This window comes from Boleophthalmus pectinirostris, unplaced genomic scaffold (genome assembly GCF_026225935.1).
Source record: "Boleophthalmus pectinirostris isolate CB_2022bp ecotype Guang Dong unplaced genomic scaffold, ASM2622593v1 HiC_scaffold_2, whole genome shotgun sequence".
Taxonomy (NCBI): Eukaryota; Metazoa; Chordata; class Actinopteri; order Gobiiformes; family Gobiidae; genus Boleophthalmus; species Boleophthalmus pectinirostris.
In genome coordinates this window covers 8,916,022-8,943,873 of record NW_026571152.1, presented here as the reverse complement: position 1 = coordinate 8,943,873, position 27,852 = coordinate 8,916,022, and the positions used below count along the sequence as shown (strand labels likewise).

The 27,852-nt window shown below is 40.1% G+C and overlaps 1 protein-coding gene across 1 annotated transcript in view; it reads right to left on the bottom strand.

The window, feature by feature from the left end:
• cttnbp2 (cortactin binding protein 2) overlaps nt 1-27,562 on the bottom strand; it is an 83,630-nt gene extending 56,068 nt beyond the window's left edge. The window contains exons 1-2 of the mRNA XM_055155826.1: nt 27,345-27,562; nt 12,748-12,855 (exon numbers count right to left, since the gene is read on the bottom strand). Of these exons, the coding sequence (XP_055011801.1) occupies nt 12,748-12,855; nt 27,345-27,455 (219 nt within the window). The 5' untranslated portion in view covers nt 27,456-27,562. The remainder of the gene's footprint in view (nt 1-12,747; nt 12,856-27,344) is intronic.
• Between the last annotated feature and the right edge of the window lie 290 nt (nt 27,563-27,852).

The window sequence follows — 27,852 nt, the reverse complement described above, 5'->3', positions numbered from 1 at the left end:
TTCAAATGGCTGTGACTGACAGGTGGACTAGCCAATCGGGGACATGCCTGGCCTGTTCGTATTGGAAAAAATGAAGGAAAAAAACATGGACTAAAAACATGACATATTTCTGCAGAAACAATTAGCCAAGCATTAAACTCTTCCTCTTAAACTGTTCATCCGAGGTGAGATCAATTAGATTTTATTTGTGAATCATATTTGACCAATGAGCTCCTTCGTTTCACGCGCGTCACTGAAATAAACAAATCTGAACGATCACGTGTGGCCGGATTCCAAATGTAATGGATGAATCTGTATTTTAAAAAATCTAACATTTTGTGAGCACTCAAGCCTTGAATACTTCAATGCAATTATTAAAAAAAAAACTCAGTCCTGTGTTCAAGGCTTGAGTGCTCAGAAAACTTCAGATATTACCTTCCTCCTATCTGTGCCAACATTCTTGTATTTGAGAAGGAGCCAACAAGCTTAAGAGTTCATAAAAGTGAATTTGGCATAATATGTCTCCTTTATCACCGTAGAAACAACAAAAACTAAAAATAGAAGAAAGAATTGAACAAACATGATTAGTCGTACTTAAACCAGGACTAGAGCATTAATTCCTTAGCCATTTCATATTTACATATTCATTGATCAATGGTGTTTTAGTGGATCTATATTTGCGTTTGTTCACTACTTTTTAATCTGCTTGTGTACATACCATTCCCTTCTACTTTTCACTATTGAAATGGTTGCTTTTGCATAAACATGCAGGTGTAGTTGTGAGTGCAGACTGGGTCAGATACATAGAGATATTTCAGAGAGCTTTGGTCACCACCCCTTTTCAGTCGACTTATCTATCGGCAGGACATGTCTTTAGTCCACCAAAAATGTCTTTAGTCCAATACAGCCCTAATATCGAGTGATATTGGGGTTGGACGAAATGTAATTTTCACTAGACGAAACACATCACAAGAATGAGACAAGATGAGATTTTGACATCATTTGTAATAAATAAGTGGTGCAATTCATTTCGCAATTTTGTCTTCACTATTTTAATTTATTTTCAGGGTTCCCACTCTTTCACTGACAAAATTTCAAAATTTTTCCATCACTTTTTCATGACCTGAAGCGAATTTTCCATGACTTTACGGCACCTACGTGTGTAGAATTGATCAGACTTTTAGGGTTAAATATGAAATGTTAACCCTTTCCACTCACCTTATGTTTTGGGATTATAGTTTTTTAACATTCAAAATACTGTCAGTGCATTTATTGTCGTCTCTTTTAAACAAAAGGCGCAGCCATTCGGAAATAATCATAATAGCCTCATGAGAACTGAACACAACACTGTAGCTGTGTGAAAGAAATACTAAAATTCAATGACTTTTCCAAAACTTTCATTGAATTTACAAAATTCCATGACTTTTCCAAGCTTGGAAAATGACATTTTCAATTTCCATGACTTTTCCATGATTTCCATGACCATGGAACCCTGTATTTTGTATCTTACAGCTCTCTTTTTTAATCCAAGTCAAAGGTAAATTCAGGGGGAATAAAATCTCATGACATCATTTTCCTCATCTTTTCCACAATCTTGTGGCAATTAGCCGCATCCCTAATCCCTAATTAACAGTATCAAAAATTTTCTTTTGTATTGAAAATTGGGTTTGTTAGTTATTGGAAATTTGAGTTGTTGACGGCAACAGCTAATATTTGTCGATATTAAAAGTGCACTGTGTAACTTTTCTGGTGATGGGTCCAAAATGTTATTGCTTTATCAGGAATGTTCCACACTATGGTATTAAACCTTTCTATCCTCACAGAGCCCAAACCAGACCACGTTACAAGTCAGATCTGTGGAGATGCGACCCCGCTCGCAGTTAGAATGCCTGTTTTTTAGGTATTTTAGAGCTATAAAACCAACTCTAATTGAATAAATGTAAGCTAGAGCTGTTTAATGTCATATTGTGGAACATTCCAGGAGCGCAATGACATATCTTTAGAAATAAGCAAGTGACAATCTCCTGTCCATCCACCAGAAAAGTCGCACAATGCACCTTTAATACCAATATAAATAAAACCACCAAATTGTTCAGTTCATAACAAAATTTCACATATATACACTTAGAAAATGAATCTGTAATATAATAAAACAGGGACAGAATGTAGTGTAGACTATAGTAGAACACGGTGTCTTATTATAGTGTGTGTGCCTGAGTGGAGTTCTGAATTGTCTGCTCTGTTTCCTCCGTTCGCCGTTAGCTCGTAATGCTCATAGTTGACGCGATAATGGTGAAATCAGGCAGAAATAAGAGGACGTCAAATCTGTGTCAAACATTTCATCATTCACGGATCATTTCCTCCACAAACAGAAGAGGCATCAAATGGACTTCTAACGACAATTTAAAACCGTCTTACAAATACGCGTCATTAAGGAAAGACGTATTATGCGATTCTGGTATCTGTGTTTGCTCATTCAAATCAAAGCACTGAGATTTCCTATTCATAGTGGCACTTCAAAGTATCAAGAAGCAGATTTTCATTTGTGTATATTCTATTTGAAAAATATAAAAATCAGTCCTTTATTAAATATGCTTGAGTGCTCAAAAAACTTCAGATTTCACCTACCCCCTATCTCTGCCATAATCTTCGTGCTTGAGAGGGAATAATTATAACAAACCTAAGCGTTCATAAAGGTCATTTTTGCATAATATGTCTCTTTAATCACTGTAGAAACAACAAAAACTCTGAATAGTTCAAGAAAAACATGGATGATCGGAGTTATAATGAAACCAGGACTAAACCAGAACTAGAGCAAAATAAAACCAAGACTAGAACAGAAATAAACCAGAACGATCACAGAACTGAAGCAGGACTAAACCAGGACTAGAGCACAACTAAACCAGGACTGGAACAGAACTAAAGCAGGACTAGAGCAGAAGTAAACCAGGACTAAACCAGGACTAGAGTAGAACTAAACCATGACTAAACCAGGACTAACTCAGAATTTAAACAGGACTAAACCAGAGCTACAGCAGAACTAAATCAGGACTAGAGCAGAACTAAACCAGGAACTAAAACAGGACCAACACAGAATTAAACCAGGACTAAACGAGGTCTAAACCAGGACTAAAACAGGACTATCACAGAACTAAATCAGGACCAAACCATGTCTAGAGCAGAACTAAAACAGGACAAAAGCAGGACTATCACAGAACTAAACCAGGACTGAACCAGGACTAGAGTAGAACTAAACCAGGACTAAACCAGGGCTAGCATATAATTTAAATAGGACTACAAAAGAACTAGAACAAAACTAATGCAGGACTAGACAAGGTCTAGAGTATAACTAAATCACAACTAGAGCAGAACTAAACCAGGACTAAACCAGGAATAGAGCAGACCTAAACCAGGACTACAGCAGAACTAAACCAGGACTAAACCAGGTCTAGAGCAGAACTAAACCAGGACTAAACCAGGTTTAGAGCAGAACTAAACCAGGACTAAACCAGGTTTAGAGCAGACTAAACCAGGACTACAGCAGAACTAAACCAGGACTAAACCAGGTTTAGAGCAGAACTAAACCAGGACTAAAACAGGACTATCGCAGAACTAAATCATGACTAAACCAGGGCTAGAGCAGGACTAAACCAGGACTAAAACATTACTAAAACAGGACTAAACCAGGACTAGTGCATAACTAAACCAAGACTAAACCAGGACTAGCAAAAAACTAAACCAGGACTATCACTGAACTCAATCAGGAGTAAACCAAGTCTAGAGCGAAACTAAAGCAGGATTAAACCCGCACTAGACCAGAACTAAAAAAAGTCTAGAGCAGAACTAAACCAGGTCTAGAGCAAAACTAAACCAGGACTAGAAAAAAACTAAACCAGGACTAAACCAAGACCAAGAGTAGCTCAAAAACTTTGTGGAATAAACAAGGTCTAAACTACGGCTGCACGATTTAGAATGTAAACCAAAACAAAAAACAAAAAACTGACTAACTAAGCAGTGGACTAAACCGAGACCAAAACCAGGACTAAACCGGATCAGAGCCCAGTCCAGGGATGAGACTTGTGCGGACGCAGTGGACAGTCCAATAGTGATGAGTGGGAGTGGACTCTGCTGGCTCTGCTCCTACATCAGCACAGTGCAGACCATTACAAAGTGCACATAAAACTACGACAGTGCGCTGTGGTCAGGAAAAACTGCTCTCTCGCCATCTCTTCTGCCAAAAAACAATCAATAATCAGAAACTAATCGACAAAAAAGTTGAGTTGGGCAATATAGACAAAAACTAAATCTATATCTGTTTTTTGAGTATCCTGGTAACGTTATACAGACGATATTATGTCAATGTCTTAGAATATTTTGGTTTAAAGATGCTTAAAAATGTGAAAAACAGAACTAGTGTGTTTTAAACAGTTTGCAGTGGTCCAAAGTTATTTCTCACTTCCCGTACGCTTTCAGAGCATCCTAATTATTCACTGTGATTAGTTTATAAGGGAATTTCAAAAACTTCACAGGCCAGAGCAGAGTTTTGCGTAACCATTAGTATGTTAACCGCTCACACATCCTGATTCTCTGTCAATAAAATGCTTTGTGATTAAGTGTGGTACACAGCAGACTTATTTGGATTTCAAGAGCTGCTTATACAATATTTCTGTACTGGGACAAGTAATATAAGTACATGGCAAAAAAATCGGTTACTAGGCCCTCCTAATGGAAATCAGTCTACCTGTTAGAGTTAGTTAGTTCATCTATGTACATATACATAAAATTATATATAGTATTAATTACACACACAAGTTACAGTATCCTCTCGACGCTGGTGGATGAGGAGCCCAGCCCATATTACATGATTGTTCTATCCACTGTGGAATGTGTGTATCTGTGGAATGTGTGTATCTGTACAGGCCCATGAACATTTGTGTGATATTGGAATGTCTGTGTTTACTACTGTGTAACCAAAATGTCATTTTTCCTGAGTTCTGTATATGTTAGTTGTGTGACTGTAGATCAGTGTGTTGTGTATCACCAGAACAAGAAGAAATAGAAATAATTTTCATTCCAATTAGAATTTTAACGACATACACTGAAAGAGAAAGGAACTGTTAGTGATTATCTAGAAAACTAGTAATATTTGACTATACAAATGCATAGAATTATAAATAGATAATAAATGTTCTAAGATTTTGAGACCACTCCCGTTGCTCTAGCTCGATCGATCGCGGAGTTATGACCAAAAACGCATATTTGACCTTGGTTACCTTGACCTTCAAGTGACCTTGACCGGTTTCGACCTGTAACATCCAGTGTACCCCGGTTATGTGTTGTGCCAACTGGTGTGATGATTGTGATTGCAGATCCTTTTCAATTGACCCGTGTGACCTCAAATGACCTCGGATCGTCACCAAACTTTTTTGCGGCATCGGCCCGGGGGCTTGACCCACGTACCAAATTTGGTGACAATCGGTCCATAAAAGGCGGAATTATTGCAAGTAGACAGACACACAGGGTGAATACAAAACCTGGTCAACCCTTCGGGGACCAGGTAATTACTCCTCAGGAATAGTCCGCAAGTGAGGTACACAATTTATGTATAGTCTGTCAGTGCCTTCATAGTACTTTCACTTTTGATGAAGGAGTGAACAGACAATAGCTGTCCAAAAGGTTCAAAGGCCTGACATTTGGTCTCGCTATGTTCACATTTCATTTTATTATGATATAGAAGCTGATTTTCTAACTCAATACAACACAGTGTGTGACGCGGCCGACTAAAGGCCGGCGAGAACGTCCAGCCTTTCCCACGCACAGCAGTTAACCATGTGCTGCCCAAGAGAAGGGGGCGTCTGGAGGGAGGAGGTGAACGTTCCCGCTGAGAGAATGGGGTGCTTGACCTGGGACTTTCAAGCCAGGGGGAGTCCTATATTATGCAAAATTTACTCCGGTGTGCTTTTACTCCTGTTATAATGTTGTTACCTCCTCAAAAATATACCTGGAGTTGTGTTTGTTTCATTCACACATGTGTAAGTAATCCTGTTTTATTAAGGCCGCCACAAACTACTGTCGGTCTTAAACGATTTTTAAACGTGCAACAAAAAGAGCACACCACAGGCATGAGGAGAATCTTATGTGACTTAAAATCTCCGATCGCAAAGACTGCAGAGGGATCTGTCTGCAGACCACAGGGGACAAAGTTGTGAGCGCGATCACGTCAGCTGTTTCCTGTCTACAGTAAAACCACTCAGAAACTCTTAAGTGTTCAAAAAATCAGAGCTCTGTACTTCTAGATACAAGTCAAAACTGTGTTATTATTATTTGTGAAATGTGGTGCAATACTTCACATACATGATTTAAAGCATAAATGATTGGGGATAAATTACACAGGAAGTGGAGTCACTTTCACTAATCTGCAGCTTCTCCCCGATCCGTGCACTGTGTGGATGTAAAAAGACACACGTGAGGAACTACTCTCGCCTTTTTACTTTCAAAGAATGCCTCAAACTGGATTAATAATGTGGTTTTGTGGACTGGATGTTATTATATGCGGAGGACAATTTTTATGGAAAATGTGGATGAAATGCTGCACTTTAAATTTATGAGAGGTGAGGAATAAAGTCTTCTCCTTATTTTCGCTATTTCCTGAGTTTGTATTTTGCGCCTCAGTCACTCCTCTGCCCCTGCGCTCTGTTTTATTGGCTGTTACCGTAGTGTTGCTGATGTTTGGTGGTTTCGATCTGACATTGACACCACACACACGAGCGCAATGGCTTCAAAATCGCACAAAAAGACAAAAAGTCAGGTCACGTCTCTTTGAACTCGGGGAGAAGCAAATCGCAGCCAAAATCGGGCAAATTTTCATGTAGTGTGTGGCGGCCTTGAGTCTGTCTACATCTCCAAAGCTCAAAATGCTCTGTTCCACATTGTGATGTCATGAAGGGGTAGTTTTCAAGTTAACAGCTACATTGTGTGTGACATGTGTGAATGGAACAAAATCCAACTCCAGGTCTGTTTGTGATGAGGAAACAACAATATAACTGATCAGAAAATAGCGTAATATGATCCTTTTAAGTATCAGAGAACCAATATTTCTTGATACACCTCCCACCACTAGTTTGAAATAATGACTCAAATAATCTTGAATTTTCCATAATTTCCCTTTCTCTTCCCATCTTCTCTCTGCTATTCCTCCTCTCTCTCTCTCCTTCTCTTCTCTTTGGTGATTATTTTTGAACCAATCGGCTCACGGCTCTGTCTCCGTTGCCGTGGAGACGAGATCTGATCCAGGACCATTTGTGGATCGGGTTTCTCACTTGCCTCTTCACTTCCTCCTCAGTCTCCTCTCTGTTTGAGTCGGCAACGCTACAACTCAAAAGTGAACATTTTAGGACAAGAATAATATCTCTAAAAAATGACATAAAAGTACAACGGAGCTAAACCAGGATTAAACAGGGACTAAACCAGGATTTAGTAAGTACTGCTAAGAACTAAACAGGATTTAACCAGAAGTAAACCAGCTTGATTAAACCTGAACCCAGCAAGGATTAAACCAAGACTAAAACCAGGACTAAACCAGGACTAAAGAGGATATACATGGAACTCAAAGGGGACTAGATAAGCATTTTACTAAGAACTAATACTATCTAGAACTAGAACTACTAGAACCAGACCCAAACCAGGACGAAACCAGGTCTAAATCAGGACTAAACAAGATCTTAACAGTAACTAGACAAGGACTAAATTAAACCAAGACCAAACCATGACCAAGCCAGGAATAAACCAGGACTAAACCATGATTAAACCATGACCAAACCAGAACTAAACCATGACCAAACCAGGACTGAACCCAGACTAAACCATGACCAAACACAGACTAAACCAGGACCAAACCAGGACTAAACCAGGACCAAACCATGACCAAGTCAGGACTAAACCAGGACTAAACCAGGACTAACGAGGATAAAAAAAAGATGACCAAACCAGAACTAAACCATGACCAAACCAGGACTAAACCCGGACTAAACCCGGACTAAACCATGACCAAACACAGACTAAACCAGGACCAAACCAGGACTAAACTAGGACCAGACCAGGACCAAACACAGACTAAACCAGGACCAAAAGAGGTCAGAATCAGGGCTAAACCAGTACTAAAATAGGACCAAACCCAGACTAAACCATGATCAAACACAGACTAAACCAGGACCAAACCAGGACTAAACCATGATCAAACACAGACTAAACCAGGACTAAACCATGACCAAACCATAACTAAACCAGGTCTGAATCAGGACTAAACAAGTGGTTAACAGTAACTAGACAGACAAATTAGGACTATACAAAAAAAAAAAACAGACCAAAAACAGTACTAAACCACGTCTGTACAAACGTTTTCCCACTGTTTTGTCTGTCAGGCTCAGTGTTATATTGTAGTACAGATATATTATGTGAGTGTGTGTGATGAGATTACAGCAGCACAGACACAGGGGCAGATTGTGTTACAGAACTCAGAGGAGACCTGAGGTGAACCAGACACAAAGAGAAGTGCAGTTAAACTATTGGGGGGGGGGGATATTTCAATTTGATATTTCAATTTGATTCACGATTTGTCTTTTAATGATTCACGATTTGTGTTTTAAGGCCAAAATTCAGATCACGGAGCACATTTTGAAAGTCTAGGAGTATTCACTGGCCACATTCCTGGTCTCTGGTCTCTGGTCTGGTCTCTGGTCTTTAGTCTGGTCTCTGATCTGGTCTCTGGTCTTTAGTCTGGTCTCTGATCTGGTCTGGGGTCTGGTCTTGGGTCTGGTCTTGGATCTGGTCTTGGATCTGGTCTCGGATCTGGTCTTGGATCTGGTTTCTATTCTTGGATCTGGTCTTGGGTCTGGTCTCTGGTCTCTAGTCTCGTCTTGGGTCTGATCTTGGATCTGGTCTTGGGTCTGGTCTCTGGTCTCTGGTCTGGTCTCTGGTCTCTAGTCTCTAGTCTGGTCTTGTGTCTGGTTTTAGATCTGGTCTCTGGTCTGGTCTCTGCTCTGGTCTTTTGTCTGGCCTCTAGTCTGGATTCTGGTCTCTGGTCTCTAGTCTCTAATCTGGTCTTGGGTCTGGTCTTGGGTCTAGTCTTGGATCTGGTCTTGGATCTGTTTTCTGGTCTGGTATCTGGTGTCTGGTCTCTGGCCTGGTCTCTTGTCTCTGGTCTGGTCTCGGATCTGGTCTTGGGTTTGGTCTTGGGTATGGTCTTGGGTCTGGTCTTGGAACTAGTCTTAGATTTGTTCTTGGGTCTGGTTTCTGGTCTGGTGTCTGGTGTCTAGTCTCTGGCCTGGTCTCTGGTCTCTGGTCCCTGGTCCGGTCTAATCCAAATCTAGCCATAGTCCAGTTTACTCCTGGTCTAGTCTTGGTTTAGTCCTGGTCCAGAGAGATCAGGAGTCTAACACAACCTCCTTACTAAGAGAAAGAGACAGGCTAACCACTCTGCCACAGTCATAATTAAAACAGTCTTCAGTTGCAGTTACTAATCAATTATTTAGTCACAAAATGAAGGCCTCTGATTGGTTGAATGGTTGCTGGTATTTTAGTCCTGTTAAATGAATAGAGCAGAGTATGTGACCTATATCTAGGGTGACCAGATGTCCCTATTTACCCGGGACAGTCCCAGTTTTGAGCCCTGTGTCCTCTGTCCCAGCAGGCTTATCCAAAACCAGTGATTTGTCCCAGTTTTATACAAGAAATATTCCAGGTGTCCCTATTTTAGACCAATTTGATACCCTGCCAACAGTAAAAACAGCCATACATTGTCATTTGTTGAGGTAAAATACCTAAAAGCTGCTTTAAATTGACCAAAACACAAAAAATTTGACTATACTGAATGGTCTTTACATAACAATTTTCCTTTATTCGCACTTGTTTCACAATGTTATTATTAACAACCACCAAAAAAGCGGGGATGTCTCAGTTTTTTTATTTTGAAATTCTGCTACCCTACCTATATCAGTATCAGTATAAACCTAGAGATTCCCATGCAAAACATTGGAGCTGGTATAATGATACAATACAAATCATAACGCAATCTGCGGGGTATTAAAGGGGCAGTCTGGAATTTTGGACATAGGACCTCATTTCCTAGTGAGCCAGAGTGTTGGAGACGTGTGGAGACACTTTTTTAAAATATTCCATCCAGTCCTTGTATTTGCAGAGGTCACTGGTGCTAGGCTAGTGCATGTCAATGGCCATAGTTAGCCTGCCCTTAGTTAGCCTGTCTTACCCACTCCACAAAACACCCGAAGCAAATCTATTATTACACCAGACTGTCGATGTGAATGTCTGTGTTGATAGAATAATTTCAGAAGTAAAACCAACGTTACATTTGAAGAATTTATGTCTGAGCAACAGCAGTGAGTTGCACTTCCTGATGAAAGCTTGGCAGCGGCGGACTGATATATGAGAAAATAGTCCCTCAACATGCGACGATTCATGCGATGCAAGGTTCGTTCTATTTCAAACATTATTCTGTCAACACAGCCATTCACATGGACAGTCTGGTGTAATAATAGATTTACTTCGGGTGTTTTGTGGAGTGGGTAAGACTGTTTTTAGTGGCAGGAAATCTATGTCCATTGACATGCACTAGCCTAGCACCAGCGACCTCTGCAAATATAAGGACTGGATTGAATATTTTAAAAAGTGTCTTCAACACTCTGACTCACTAGGAAATGAGGTCCTTTGCCCAAAATTGGACATTGTCCCTTTAACAGCTAGCACAACATATTTAGAACACCATGTTATCTTTTATTCATTTGAAAATGCTACATACATATTATCATGTTTTATCAATTTTACTTTAACGCTCTCTTTCCTCCCCGCGTCACTCCCCCTTCAGAGTACAATCACAACACAATCAGCATGCATTCCGCTAATGAAATGATTACACATCGTCTGAGGTTTGTCGAGTTGTAGTGTATTGTGTTGTATCATTAGGGGTGTCCAAAAATATTGAAATATCGATATATCATATCATTCAATGTGATGATACAGTATCAATATTGTGGGCGGCTGTATCGATATATCGCCAAGAGTAGTTTTTGGTATATTTTATTATTTTGTTACAGTGCTACAGTTTTGTTGCTTATTTAGATGAAGGAAACTTGTTCATGCAACACATTTGACATTTTCACTGATTTGATGATTAAAATACTTGTGTTTCATATGAACTTTCACAAGAAGTGGTTTAACAAAGACTTTTAGTATCACAGCCATTTTGACGCATTTGAAATGTATTGTATTGAATCGTATCAAATCTTAAGCTCACTGTATCAAGATATGTATTGAATTGAGGCTTATGTATTAAGGTATGTATCGTATTGGAAACTTCTGAATCATACCCAGCCCAATGTATTGTGCTTTTATATATTTATGGAGATATCGTGTGAGAGCGTGACGTAGGCTTGTACGCTGAGCAGTCGAACCCTAACTGTAAAGAGTGCTTGTTACAGCCCAGATCACTTGATTACTGACATATGCATGGATGACATATAAAACCACTTCAGACATGTTTCTGATGAAGAAACAATGTTATAACACGGTAGAAAGCTCATAAAAAGTGAAGTTTTGCATAATGCCAGTAGTGACATTCAACGTTTCTAACTCACTGATATTTTGGCAGCTGATGTCATCTACATTCCCTGGAGGTGTGATGTTGTAGCTAGAACTACAACAGGTGAGATGATTTGTGCTTTTAAAGGGAACCAGCTGGAAAGTCCACCTGAATTGTACTCTTTATGAAACTAAGTTAGTTAATCTACAGTATATACATATATAAAAAAAAAAAGTCACAATATACAATGTACACATACACGTTACAATAAATCTCAACACATTTCTTCATACATACAAAAAAAACAATGCAAAATCTATGTGGTCTCAACTGTGCCGCAACTATTTCAGGATTTTATTGTACATATTTCAATGAAATACATAGTTAAGACCTTCCTAAAAGTGATTCTGAATGATTTTTGAACAAATCCTATAGCTTTTTAAGTTTCTTGTGTTGCGCTGCTTACAAATTATGTTCATGGCAGCAGGTAAGGACATTATTTATATTTCTTCCCAAATCAACAGTTACAAATGTGAAAGGACACGGGGAACAAGAAAAAAATTTAAAATTTAAAATACGATTTCATAGTAAACTTCTGTGAGAAAATGAGGATTATATTGATAATACATACACATAACATGACATAAACAAGGAATGACATTTGCTCTCGCTACATTCACATTTAATTTTATTATGATATAGAATGCTGATCTTCTAACTCAATACATCACAGTGTGTGACGCAGTCGACTAAAGTCCGGCGAGAACATCCCCCTTGTCCTGGCCACAGCAGTTAACTGTATGCCGCCCAAGAGAAGAGGGCGCCCGGACATTCAAGTCGAGAGAATGGGATGTTCGAGCTGGGACTTTCAAGCCGGGGGGGACGTTCAAACCGGTATTCCTTTAAACAAATATCTCTGTTGAAAATCAAACCCCTAAACAGGACCATGAACGCTCGTATTGATCAGAGGCTCCTGAAAATGTGTTTTAAAATCCATTCTGTGTTTCTCTTGGCTTCTTAGACAGAAGCTTTTTTGTCTGCTTTTGCTACTGTGTGCATTGAGTCACCACGGTAACTCCTAAACATTCCACCATTAGAGACAAGAGGTACAACACCCCTAACGTCATGTCACTGCAAAGTATCAACAGATAGTCCGGTACTTGACATAGACTCACCCTTAGTGCCTCGATGACCAGGTCTCGTGCCTCCAGCTCTCCCTCCATGATACTGAGGAGAGTCAGCAGCTCAGGCTTACTCAGGTTATCCATGTTCAGACCACATTTCTGAAACAAACATAAACATAAGACTATTTAATATGCATGTCACGGAAAGGTAAATACATACATAGCAAGATGCAGGTAACTGTTGAACAGCTTTGCACGAATAGAAGTTCAAACATCTTGAGACGTTCTGGGCCTACATCAGTCATCAGTCTCATTACACCCAATTAAAGCTCCAACCAGGATATCAGCGGACCCAATCTCATGCAACCGATACTCGATCCACCAAATTGTCCTGGATCAGTGCCGATATTCGATACGGTATCATTCCGGAGCACCCCTATTTGGTAATCCATCAGCAGTGTTCAAAACCATGGCTGTAAATAAAGGCTGCAAGATGAATCACAATCAAAACAAAATTGTAATTTGAATGGACACAATCAGCAAATCACAAAGGTTGCAAATGTTGATGTACCACAATTTCCTCCATAAACAAGAAAATATCCTGCCTTATTATGCATAAAAAATAATCCTGTAATTTAGATCTGTGCCAACAGCCAACAAGCTCTGAAATGTGATTCTTATATTACCGTGACATATTCATTTTTCAGTTTTTTTTCTGGACGTGCAGAGGAGAAGAGGAGAGTGTCTGATGGAGCAGGGGATGCACTTTAAGTTTACATTCTTCAGCAGACACTTCACACCCGAGCGAAGACAAACACTCAAGACAAAAATGTACACAAGAATCTGGACCGACTCAACTGACAAGAAAATAGAGGAGAGTCTTCATTCAGTCCTGTTTTAGTCCTTATTTAGTCCTGGTTCAGTCCTGTTTCAGTCCTGTTTCAGACCTGGTTCAGTTCTGGTTCAGTCCTGGTTCAGTCCTGGTTCAGTCCTGCTTTATTAGATGCAGTAGTTTAAGGGTCAGTGCCGGGAAGTCTTCCTAATGCGTCTGGTTTTGAATCAGATTAAACTCTCAGACCAAACACTGGGTCTATGCACTGGACTGGAGACTGCAGAGAACTCAATCTACCAAACTGAGGTGGGGAGGGCATCAGGTTTAAAACTCAGTTCACAGTATACAATTTATCATTAGTAAAGAAATACAAATAAAAGTCATCATTAACGATGAAACGATGAAATTCTAAACTGCCAAAGTCAGTTTTAATACTAATGGTAATGTGGTATAATATATTCCATGATTCATTTCAGTGCAGACAACATGAAGATATATTTTTTACTTGAATTATATAATCAATCAATTTTTACTTGAATTATATAATCAGAAATGATTATCGATTGGTGCAATTCATAGTAATGAATCGCAGCAAAGTCTTGTCAAGGTATTTTAAAAACAAAACGTGTACTATTACAATTATATTAATTTCTCCAAAATATTGCAATAATTACAGTGAGATGAATATTGTGATAATACTGTACCATAAGAGCTGTGGCAAAGGAGAAATTCAATTTGTCAACTGGACAAAGTTTATGTGGTCTAATATGTTTTGCAGCTCATCCAAGCTGCTTCTTCAGTTCGAAACATATTCGACCAAATAAACTTTGTCCAGTTGAAAAATTGAATTTCTCCTTCCCATGGATTCTGGAGGGAGGGATTTTTCACATACCATAAGAGCTGGACATAGTTCAGTGTTTCCCGCTGCACTTTATAGTTAGAGCTGCCGCCTTGAAAACAATTGCCCCCCGTCTTGACTATGTCCCTTTGAATCTCCTGAATCATCGCAAAACTATCACGGCCCGGTCCTCACTCGCCGTTTGCCGGTATCTCTGCCACCCCTCCCTCCCGGTGACCACCTTGACTAACTAGTTTTCTGAGGGAAATACTGTAGTTACATCCCAAACTGAAAGCAGTTGAGATAAGGTGGAACGTCAGAACCTCGTGACATGAATATTTAAATCTGATTGGTCAAAGCCTCACAAGAGCGGAATTCAAAAAATCTAACTTTAGTTATATCCTGTTGAGAGAAAAGCACAGACTTTTTTCCTCCACAAATGCACAAAAACGATTTTCAGAAACTAAGGCTATGTTTATATGATGATGGTCTGAACAGAAGACGAAAAAGTGGTGTTGCATCTTCACTTTTTATTCTGCATACTGTATGTATGTGAAGTAAACACGTACGCGACATGAGCAGATCTGAACACAGTTTTGTGTCTTGGACAGTGTAGACAGAAACTACAGCAGAGCATATTCAACTTTTCCACTCTGGAGGGTGGTTTTTGCATTTTTGCATTTTTCAGCCCCAAAAACACTGTCACCATCTAAACAAAAGACACTTCCAATAAAATATTTAGTCGTTTTTACCCGCAAGCGTTCTCGTGTGAACAGGCCCTATAATTTAGCCTGTTTTTCTGATCAGATAGAGTGAATTACATCTGCGTCGCCATGTTTTATTTTGGTTCATTTGGGTGCTTCACCTTTAGTTCCACCCAAACTACAATGCTGCTCTGTGATTGGTCTGAACTACTGGTGGGCTGGGTCAATCACAACACTGTGAGCCAAGCGAGAAAGCAAAACAGAACTGATTCCGATACCACAATGATAATAATAAAAAAATAAAATAAACTATTCTCTTCGGCAACAGAATGTTATTCTCAACATTAAACAATAGTACTTTGTTTTATATTACCATAAAGCCTTATATCTGTGTAATCCCTCAATGGTTCCATAGTGGTCCGTGGGTGTATATTATTCTATGTGCTTTAATTCTTGTTCTGATGCAGCTCAAAATCCTTCTAAAGACATTCAGGAAGGGTTCATTTCTGTCCTGTGAATGTGACGTTTTTAGTATCGATACCTGCTCAAATGAGTATATACTTTCAATTAGTATCTGATTTTCGATACTTTTGACAACCCTAGCCAGGAGAGAGTATACTGGATCCTTCAGACCTGAGCCGTGACTGCAGCTGAGCCGACACTGGCGCTGCAAAAATGAAGCACTGAGTCCATTTTACACCAGAAAAACGAGCAGAAAATCCATTCAAAATCAATGTGTCAGTTTAGAGCAGCCAAAGGACACGTGCCAGAGCAACCTCGTGAGATCACTAACAAACGGACACACTTCACAATCTATTAGAAACTTAACTAGAACTTTAGGCCTCTGCTTCTTTCACTTCAAAAATCTAATATGAAGAGGAGGTCGACGTTTATAGTTTCTGGTCAAGTCTGTTTTCAATGCCTGTTTTCATGGAAGAAGTCTCAAAAACAGTGAGGGCAAATCCAGGAGTAAAGCAGAACCAAAGTAGGACTAAACCAGAACTAAACCAGGACTAAATCAGGACCAAACCAGGACTGGACCAGAACTAAATGGGCTATAGCTGGACCAAAAAAGGATTAAACTAAGAATGCCACAGAACAAAATTAGGTCCACTGAGACTTGGAGAAACTTTTTAATGTTATAAAACAAGAGCAAAACCAGGACTAAACCAGGACTGGACCAAAACTAAACCAGGACGACTACCCTGGACTAAAAATCAGGACTAAAAAAGGAGAAGGCTATAGAACTAAACCAGATCTAATGACACTTGGAAAAAATATTTAACGTTATAAAACAGGACAAAACCAGGACTAAACCAGAACTAAACCAGGATTAAACCAGGGCTACAGTTGGACCAAACAAGGATTAAAAGAATGCCACAGAAATAAATCAGGTCTAATGATACTTATAGAAAACGTTTAATGTTATAAAATAACACAAAAGGACTAAACCAGAACTAAACCAGGATCAAAAGAGAATCTTTATGGCTCTGTGCTTAAAATATAAATAGTAAAGAATACAGGTCAATCCATTATTAATGTGAGCCTTTATAAAAGATGCATAAACGACAGGTGTGACACACAGTTCATTTATTTAAAGAGTGTCCGAGCAATGAGTGGAATCAATTAGGGAATTAGCAGGATTAAACAAGGACTAAACAAGGACTAAACCAGAACTAAACCAGGACTAAACAAGGACTAAACCAGGACTAAACGAGGAATATAGCAGGACTAAACAAAGTATACACCAGGACTGAACCAGGACAAAACAAGGACAAAACCAGGACTGAACCAGGCCTATAGGGCTGACCAAAGACTAAACCAGGGCTATATAAGCACTACAACTAGGGCTGTGCAAAAATATCGAAATATCAATATATCGTATTGTTTAATATGTACAGTAGTGATATTGGGGACTGCTAAGTACTGAGTGCTGAGTATTTTTTGGCATATTTTACTAAATTATTTTGTTACAGTGCTACAGTTTTGTTGCTTGTTCAGAGATCACTTGTTTATCCAACACATTTGACATTTTCACTGTTTTGATGATTAAAATGTTTGTGTTTAATATGAACTTTGCACAAGAAGTGATTTAACAAAGACTTTTAGTATCACAGCCATGATTTAGACTTTATTTTTTATTGAAGTGTATTGAATTGATTTGAAATATATTGTATCGGATGGAAAGTGCACTGTATCGAGATATGTATCGTATCATGGCCTATGTATCGAGATATGTATCATATTGGCAACTTCTTAATGATACCCAACCCTAACTACAACAGGAATGAAACAGGACTAACCCAGGACTGAACAAGAACTAAACCAAGACGAACCCAGGACTGAATCGGGAATAAACCAGGACTGGATCAGAACTAGTCCCAGGCTGAACAAAACCAAACCAAACCAGAAGGACTGAATAAAACTAAACCAGAACTTAACCAGGTCTTTCTCTGTGTATTATTTACATTGTGTGTGGTCCAGGTTGAGAGCAGAGTCACTGGTCTTAATTTAACCCAGGAGACCTCTGCACCTGTTCAGAGAGAGACTGACTGAGCGCGCTCCGCACCCCCCCCCCCCCTTTGCACTGGGCACGCTCAGTGAGACATGTCCATTCACCCACACCAGTTTTTACCATTTTGTAATGTGCAACAAGTCTGATTTTCTTTATTAAAATCGACTTTTCTGAGCTTTCTACCATGTTATAATGTTGTTCCCTGATCAAAACATGCTTGAAGAAGTTTTAGGTGTCATCCATGCATGTTTGAGTAATTTAGCGATCTCTCCTGGGCTGTATTCAAACCCTCCTTACAGTTAGCAGTGCGATCCTATTCTGCCCACAAGCCTATGTCACCCATGCTCCTACAAGAAAATTCTCCAGAAATATACAAAAACATGGCACAGCTCTGGGGCCACATTAAATGACATTTTTTGTAAGGCAAACTCACTTTTTCATTGCTTAGTCATAACATAAACCCCTACCAGTCTTACCAGCACATCAAAACAAAACTATTTACTAGAGATGTAACAATAACAGAAATATTGTGATATTGTATCGTGAAAGTTCTCATAATAATATCGTGGACCATCACAATATATAGAATTTCAAGTCTCTTTGCTTAAATTAAGAGTTTTGGTGCAGGAATAGTTAAAAAAAAGACAGAGGGAACTACACAGACCATGATCCTTTGCTCCATTACAGTGCAGACTACATGAAGAAATGACAGTTCCAAGCACTTAAGTCTTAGTTCTTTGGATTAAGTCTGATCAAGGCATTTTAAGAGGGAAAAGTAGAATATTTATAGTTATCATTACATCCTTACTATTTACTGTTTTTATAAAGAAATACAATTAATATTATGCAGAATTGAGTTAAGCTTTTTGAACCGGCCGTCCACAATATTTTCTGTTTCTTATGTGGGCCCATGGAAAAAATAATTGCCCTATACTAATCCACTACCTGCCGAGTTCCGAAGGAAGTGCGCATGTGGCTCTTCTGACTCCTTCTGACCCTGGCTCCCATTGGCTTACATTGGAGATCATCACCTCTCTCTGTAACTGCCGCTGTCAGTCTTGTCATTTGATCTTAAAATGTCCATATTAACCCGCTCTACGTGATCTTGGTGTTTTCAGGTAACCATTTTGTCCGTTAATAAATTCCTATTCCTAATATAGAGCCTGGATCCAAATTCGTCCCTGTAACCGTTAGCACTGCAAGCTTCATTTGAGTGGAGCTGAACACTGTGGATGGCGTCACAGTCCAGTGTTTTACTCTAAGCATGATACAAAACTGTACACAACAACTTGACAAACCCGTGTAATAGTTTTGTTAGCGGGATGCAAGCTTGTGTTGTGATAGTGCTCTGAAGGGGGAGTGGCAAAAATGAAACCTGTTTTCAGCATATATAGTGTTTTCAAAAAAATTGTGTATGAGCAATTAATACCCCACAGAAGTCAAATACCCCCAATTAGTGACCACACCAGATTGTCAAAGCCTGATCCCGTCAGATCTCAGAAGCTATACTTGGATGGGAGATCACTGGGAAAATCAGGTGCCACAGGGGGGCGCCAGTCCCAAAATGCCATATTTTATAGTAGCAAGGCACTTCACCCACATTGCCTAGTATGAAAGTGGTGTGTGAATGAGTGATGGTGGTGGACGCAGGGGCCGATGGGGCAGATTGGCAGCCTCTCTTCCGTCAGTCCGCCCCAGGACAGCTGTGGCTACAACAGCAGTTTACCCCACCGAGTGTGAAGTGAATGAATATTGATCTGTAAAGAGTCTTTGAGAGTCCAGAAAAGTGCTATATAAAACTGATGCATTATTATTATTATTAGTTGTTGTAGTAATACTAGTAGTAGAAGTAGTAGTAATAGTAGTAGTAATAGTATGTATTGGTTTTACATTTTGTTATCATTTGATTTTACTAGTTTTATTGCTGTAATATCAAATTAAGCATTAACACATGAACAGTTGCTTTTTGTTTGTTTTGTTTTTTAACAACATGTGCTGTATACATAAAGTGGATATGGTTTTGAATTCAGAATATTCACCTGAACTGAAAGAACAGTTAGTTATTAGAAGAGTTCTTGGTGTTTTATTTCCAAGGACACAGGTACCACAGTTGTTCATTGCTGAGTCAGGACACATTCAGATCTAAAGCCAATAGCCCCACTGCCCGGACAGGGAAGTGTCTGGGAAGAGGGAAGCTGGCTGAGTAATGTGGAGCTCTGAGGCCACGAGGAATATCAACTTTGTCCTGCATCAAGATTCAGTCATTTGTCATCATCAGTGCTCGGCTTGTGTCTTTTTAATGAGAGGTCTATTAAACAGTCAGTAAAAGTATCTGGTTTGGAGACTTTGGAGTTAGCGTTAAATAGCCCCGATTAAAAGACTGTCTTGTTTTAAATTAATAGTGCAATTAGTGATAGTCCGATATATCGCTTGGCCAATATATATTGGGCTAATATTTGCATTTTTCAGAGTGTCAGATATCGGCTTTAAATCTCCAGCATATAGTTTTGGCTGACCTTCTGTGTAAAGAGTACACACAAAGCCTTATTTTAACACTTTAACAGTGTGAGGTAATTGTACAAAGAGTGAGTACACAGCTCTTTTATAGGTTTGTGGTGTTAACAAAAAAATTCATTGGTACAAAAATATCCGCAGAGCATTTTCGGCCATGAAAAAAACAAAATCTCTAATTACAGTTGAGACTAATATTATAGTATTACATACAAAGGAAAAGCCTTGATCCTCAATAAAGTTTTAGATAATATATTGTAATTTTCAACTTTAAAATGTAGTATTTTCAGTAATATTTTAATAAGTGGTCTTAAATTAGTTCTGTAATAGACCAAACTATTCACAAACTTAAGCCGTGTTCACACACACATCCTGACTTGGGAATTATCCTGCATTATGCTAAGTCAGATTCATATGTGAACAAAACCAGAAATGATTTCCCTGTATTTTTGATTTGGCAATTTCCAAGGTAATTTCCCAGTAATACGCAGGGAAGTTGTGTGTGTGAATAAAGCCAGAAAATTGCCTGACCATTGCTTGGTTTTCTTGGTTACCTGACATCCTGGCATTTTGTAGCCACCTAGTGCCCCCACTCAATTTCATTTCTCTCCAGCGACTAGGTCAGGAATCAGAATACAACAGACGGTTCACAAACCCCCCCCAAAGTGCGAGTTCTGGCACCGGCCAATCAACGAAGAGTCACATACTCAGTGTTGTCAACGACTCCGGAGATCGAGGATTTAAAGTTGGAATAAAGAGAATGTTTGGTGAATTTCATCAAGGGGAAAGACGTTATGGCCCTTCTTCCTACGGGATTTAGGAAAAGCTTAATATACCAGTTATTCCCATTAGCGGCGCATTACATACGTCACAACCAAATAGCAGTGATTGGTTAAATGATAAAAAGTGCCCACCTACCGTCAAGCAAATGAAATCTAAGGCAGTGTGGTCAGACGGTTTCTACGAAGTGAAGTAAAGTGAAACAAAGTAAAACCGGCTGGTGAATCAGGCTAGCATTTTGCACCCAACAATTTAATAGGAACGTGTGTGAGCTCAGTTTTCTTTTTGATTCTTTATTGGTAGTTTTGATTCAAGTTCAAGTACAGATATGTGTGATGGTTGTCCACTACTGTATTGTCCACCCTCTGTCTGTGAACCTGCTAAAAACAACTCCACTGGTGTTATTTTTAACCTGGATTTTTCAGTGTGCAGACTGCATTAGGTTGGGCCTGGAGGCTTTTCAATCGTTAACATGATATCCACTATTTACAGTCTCTGGCTGTTAATCATTCATTTGTTTATTTTGGTTGATTTGACAGATACAAAAACAAAGATAACCTGGACCACAGCAGTGCAGTCCGATGATGAATGCACCACATAATACAGGCTGGACAGTAAGGCTGAGGGATTGGGGAAAAATACTGACCTGCCATTTTTCTGAAAAACGCTTCGATTAGAGTTGCAGTTTATGTTATGTTATGACACTTTACAGCTGATATCATCAACATTCATTGGGGGTCTGATGCTAACTGGAGGCACTGCTCTGTCTGAAGTAGGGTTGTAAGAAAAAATGTATTCAGGGATATATCATGATAGCCAGGCTGGCACCACCTTGTGCCTCTGCTCAATTTCATTTCTCTCCAGCGACTAGGTCAGGAATCAGAATACACTAGACGGTTTGCAAAAACCGCGCAAGTTGTAGACCACGCACCAGCCAATCAGCGAAGAGCTGTGAAGCCATGACTGGGTCCCTTTTGTGGCACAGCACAACAGTAAACAAAACGGTCGAAGCCAGACATTCTGTGTTGGCAATGATTCCTGAGATTTGAGGATTTAAAGCCAGAACAAAGAGAATGTTTGATGAATTTTATCAAGGGGAAAGACGTTATCGACCTTCTTCCTACAAGATTTGGGAAAAGCTTAATATACCAGTTAGTCATGTTAGTGATGCATTACATACATCACAACTAAATAGCAGCAACTGGTTAAATAAAAAAAAAACCTGCCTACCATCGAGCGAACAAATCCTAATGCTGAGAAGTTAGACAGTTTCCACAAAATGAAACTGTTCTCATGATTTTAAAAATGTACTTGTAAATGTACTTATATTTCATAGAATTGTGTTCTCCTGAAAGTGTAGTTGGCTGGATTATTAAAAGTAATTATTGATAAATCACAATATCTTTTCCATTGTTTTAGTATTGGGATATATTGTGATAAATCGAATCGCAATGTGTGTAATGTGATATGTATCGTATTCAGTGTTTCTCACAGAAAATTGGTTAGTCAAGGTGATGACTGGGGGGAATTCAATGCCGTTGAAAGTGAGGACCAGGGCTCGACGACCGTAGTTTTGTGAGGATTCACGTGGTTCAGAGGGATGTAGTCAAAGGAGGGGGCAACTGTTGTCAAGGCGGCCACCCTACCTATAAAGCGTGGCGGGAAACAGTGGGATCGTCAGTCTCAAGGCAATACACAACCCTAGTCTGAAGCTCTGTTAAGCTCAGTTTATGATCGTGCGTCAAATCGTTTGCGTTGAATCGACGCAGACAGCAAAGAAGAGCGACACAGACCTGTAAGGGCTGTGATTAGTCCTGTCTACATCTACTCTACAAACATTTCCAGTACTCCACTCCTGCTTCATTTTGTATACACGAACACAATCCTGGCCCCCTAGCTTTGTGGCCGTGAATTACCTTGCGGAGCATAGACCTTGTTGCAGATCCATAAATCAAAAACGATGGTGACAGCGACAGAGTTGAGTCAACACAGAACTATTATTCAGCCGTTAGTATTAAATCTGAGCTTTGTTTTAACACAATCTGACCCGGAAAAAACTGTCTTATTTGGAACAGCTACAGGTGAGGTGATTTGTCTTAGTCACCTCAGCTCCTCCTGAAAATGCTGTTTACATCCTTTTTTATTTTGTTTTTGTTTTTTTCTTCAGTTTTCAGACTATCGTAAAACTTTTCGACAGTGTTTGCTAATGTGTGCATAGTGTCTCCATGGTAACTGCAGATCATACCACCATAGTGATACAAGAAACACCCCCAGCGCGATGCCGCTGCAAAGTATCAATAAAAAGATTCTGTTCAAAGTTCACAATGTAAACAAGTGTCTAGAAGAATTGACAAAAAGACTGAAATATGAACTAACGAACTAATACAAGAATGAAATGATGGTTAATTTTGCAGTCCTAGGTGACACAGACAGATTATGATTTAACAATTTCCTCATTTTAGAACAATATTGATCCAAAACAACTTAATAGTATATACTGGCCCATTGATTCCCTGTAGACCTGCCAGGAAATGACTATATCGAGTTATGGTTCAATATGAAAGCTGAAACAATATATTTTGGGGCTAAATATTTATTGTGTAGAGTGGGGGTATTTATTTTTTTTTGCCATTTTTATGTTTAGGGAAGAATTAATACCTTCTTTGGCTAATTCTTAATTAATTCTGCTATTTATTAATGTATTAACAGTAATTTTCAGAGCAATGGTGCCTCAAATGCAGGGCAAAAAAAGACAAATCAAACAATCAAAAATCACTAGAAACGCAGCGTGTTTAAAGCTTTAGTTGCAGAATATGTTCATTATGATAATAATTAACACATTTTTAATGTAATTTTCTCGATTATCATTAACCCGATATTGAGAGACAAGATAATGGAGACACGTGGAATCTAAACAGTGGTTTGTTTAGGTTTGACTGAAGCCTGAACCAGAGGACTGTTCTATTTAAAGCAGAGCTGCGTTTAGCCTTCTCCAGTGAGTCCTAACCCACTTTCTCTACTCCTGAAAACCAGGACCGGACCAGGACTAAACCAGGGTTAGACCAGAAATAACCCAGGACTAAACTAGGGCTAAACCAGGACTAAACTAGAACTCAACCAGGACTAGATTAGAGCTAAACCAGGACTAAACTAGAGTTCAACCAGGACAAGAGTAGGGCTCAACCAAGACTAAACTAGGGCTAAACCAAGACTAGACTAGAGCTAATCCAGGACTAGATTAGAGCTAAACCAGGACTAGACTAGAGCTAATCCAGGACTAGATTAGAGCTAAACCAGGACTAGACCAGAGCTAAACCAGGACTAGACCAGGGCTCAAACCAGGACTAGACTAGAGCTAAACCAGCACTTACCTAGGGCGAAACCAGGACTAGAGTAGGGCTAAACCAGGACTAGACCAGGACTCAAACCAGGACTAGACTAGAGCTAAAACAGGACTAGACTAGGGCTAAACCAGGACTAGAGTAGGGCTAAACCAAGACTAGACCAGGACTCAAACCAGGACTAGACTAGAGCTAAACCAAGACTAGACTAGGGCTAAACCAGGACTAGACCAGGATTAGACCAAAACTAGACTAGGACTAAAGCAGGACTAGACTAAACCAGACAAGTCGACCAGGACAAGACCAAGACAAGATCAGGCATAGACCTGGGACATGAGAGAGATACTGAAAAATTATTTATTTCAATTATTTAAAAAAAAAAAAGTTCACTACATATTACATACAAACTTGTAGGACAACCTTGTAATAACAGTAAAAAGCAATGTTTCTGCACTTTAGTGGTTTATAGTACAGCCCATTCACTTTCTGACCAATATTTGAACCTGAAAGCTGAAATACCCATGCTATTTTTCTCATTAATTAGTCAACTCTGTTTTGCCCCAGAAAGTGTAGTGTAAAAACAGCACTGTGTGGCAAAAATCAGACAGGTACACACTGTCTTCATTTAATTAGAAAACATTTGATTCATTGTGAACTTGAGTCATGTGTCATTATTTGACGCTGTGTGCTGACAGCTGATTGGCTGTACACATCGGTGGTCCACTCTGCTCCACATTTCTGTCAAATAATGTGAATTCTAGTGCTGTGCCAAGAGCTCTGTGAGAGATAGGGACTAGTTATATAGATTTAAATACACACTTCATTTTTCATGGTTTGAAAATCAGGTACCCCATCTTTAACAAAGATATTTTCAGCAGATTTGTGCACATTCCTGATCATCTGAAGCTCATCAAATTATTGAGAAATGCATGTATAGCAGTAACACGCACCCCTACTGAAGCAAGTCAAGATTAGGACTGGACCAGGACAGAACCAAGGCCAGCGGCAGTTCCAGACCAAACAGACCCGGCGTCCAAGTTTAAAAGGAGTGAAAAGACAATCCTCCAATATTTCATTAAGCACCATTATTTGCCTTCCTCTAATGAGGGGTCAAGTTTCTTCTGGTTTAAACCAGGTCCAAACTAGGCAGACTGGCACCACCTAGAGCCTCTGCTCAATTTCATTTCTTTCCAGTGACTAGGTCAGGAATCGGAATACATTAGGCGATTTGCAAGAACCCTGGAAGTTGTAGTTGTAGTGCACTGGCCGATCAGTGAAGAGCTGTGAAGCTATGACGACAAACTCAATCGCCTGTCTGGGTCCCTTTTGTGGTACAGCAGAACAGTAAACAAAGCAGTTGAGATGGATGTAGATGAAGACAGACATTCTGTGTTGGCAACGATTCCCCAGATCGAGGATTTACAGGGGAACAAAGATAATGTTTGGTGAATTTTATCAAGTGGAAAGACATTGTCCTTCTTCCTATGGGATTTGGGAAAAGCTCAATATACCAGTTAGCCCCATTAGCGGCGCATTAGATGCCGCAACCATGTCACGACCAAACAGCAGAGATTGGTTAAATAAAAAAAGTACCCACCTACATTCGGGCGAACAAATCCTAATGCTGCAAGGTCAGACGGTTTCCATGAAGTCAAACCGGCTGATGAATCAGGCTAGGTCCAAACCAGGTCTAAACCATAACTAAACCAATTCTAAATCAGGACAAGACCAGTTCAAAATCAGGACTAAACCTGGACTAACCCAGGTCCAAACCAGGAATAAAGCAGTTCTAAAACTGAACTAAACCAGGACTAAACCGAGACTAAACTAGGTCTAAACCAGGCCCAAACCAGGACTAGCTTGTTTACTTGCTCAGATTGGTTCACTGGTCTGTTGTTTACAGTGAGTTCAAGAGAAATGTCTCACGTGGGCTCCAGACTTGAATACCCCTCTCTCCCACTCTCTCCCTTTCTCTTTCTCTCTCCCTCTGTTTTTCTTTCCGTCTCTCTGTCTTTCTCAGTCTCTCTCTCCCTCTCTTTCTTCATCTCCTTCTCTCTCTTTATCTACCTCTCTTTCAGACACTTTGAAAAACATGGACCGCATCAGCTCCTCTTTGTCAAACGTGTGAATAAAGGCGGCCAGACCATCGATGGATCTTTGAGGTCCAGACAGAGATGGGTGATACGGCAAAACATCTCATAATGAACAAGAGTTTGGACTGCACACTGTCAGTACTGATGATGAATTAAACATGAACCTTAATGCCAACTATTTGACATTTACAGCTGGAAGTAGACCTGCACCTGTCCACTTTTAGGCCAGGGTTTAACAGAATAAAAGAGCAGCTTTAGAGAATCTATAACAAAAGACTTAGTTGGAATGGAGCCCTGATTATGGTTTCTAGCAGAGATTTTATTTATAAAGGGTTCCTATTTCTTTAATTCTCTAGAAAGTGGGTCACAAATGCAAGACCAGTCCAACCAGCTGAACGCAACAGAGCTATAGAACGACTAATAACAGTGTAATAAAAAGGTCTAAAGAACAACTAAACCAGGTTTTATCCAGCCCTTAACCAGGATTAAACCAGGGACCTGTTACTGGGGATCCCGTAAATATGATAGGCTATTCAAAGAAAGCAGCAAATCCAAAACCTGAAGACGGAGAATAACAAAAGACAGGTTTATCAAAAGCAAAACCAACATCTGGAGCCAAACCAGGATCAAATCAAGATTAAACTAAATCAGGAATAAATCAGGAATGAATCGGGAATAAATGAGGAATAAACTGGGTCGTGTTTCCACTGAGAGCTGAGTAGACCGTGTATAAATGTGTATGACGCGGTCTTCTCTGATGCGGTAACGTAACAGCCCTGCGTAAAGAGCGTCAAAAGCAAACACAAACAAAAGAACCGAATCAGAACCAGGATCCAGGTCCATACTAGACCCGGGTCCGTTCAGAGACTCAGCCCGGGCTCTGAGCTCCGATGAGCCGTGTGTGCTCACTGATTCTGACGCTGTCGCTCCTTTCTTTAGAGCTCTGAGACGCGCAGCTGTTTTTCCGCGCCGCGTCTGTCGTTGGTCGTAAACATTGAGACAGCCGTGTGCTCTGGAGGTACCGGGGCTCTTACCGTGTCGGCGCTGGTCAGCACGGCCGCGGTAAGGGACTGTCCCGGAGCCTCTCCGCTGGCTCCCTCCGACGCCATCTTCGAAGTGGAGCGGCGCGCTGAAGCGAGGCGCATCCGGCGCGCGTTAACTCCTGCGGCGCTGAAGCATGAAGCGAAAAGAGCGAAGCAGCGGCGGTTTGTGGACGAAACACCAGGGTGACAGAGAGCGGGTAGACGCGGGGATAGTGTCCGGCCGCGGTGTCGGTTCGTGGGGAAACAGGGACCGGTGGGTGGGCCTTTGGAGCGGAGTGGGCGTGAACGAACGGAGACTCGTAAAATCCAGCGGTGCGTCGCGCTCCTACTCAAACCCACGCACCGTGACTGACAGCGGCATCTGAGGTACTGAGGGGGCGGCGTCAGCACAGGACCGTGTGAAGGAACTGGGCCAGGAGAGAGGAGATCAGGGACACTCCAACAAAATGTAAAAATGAGATTAAACTCGGGTTGGCTCCAGACACACTCCATTCCACTG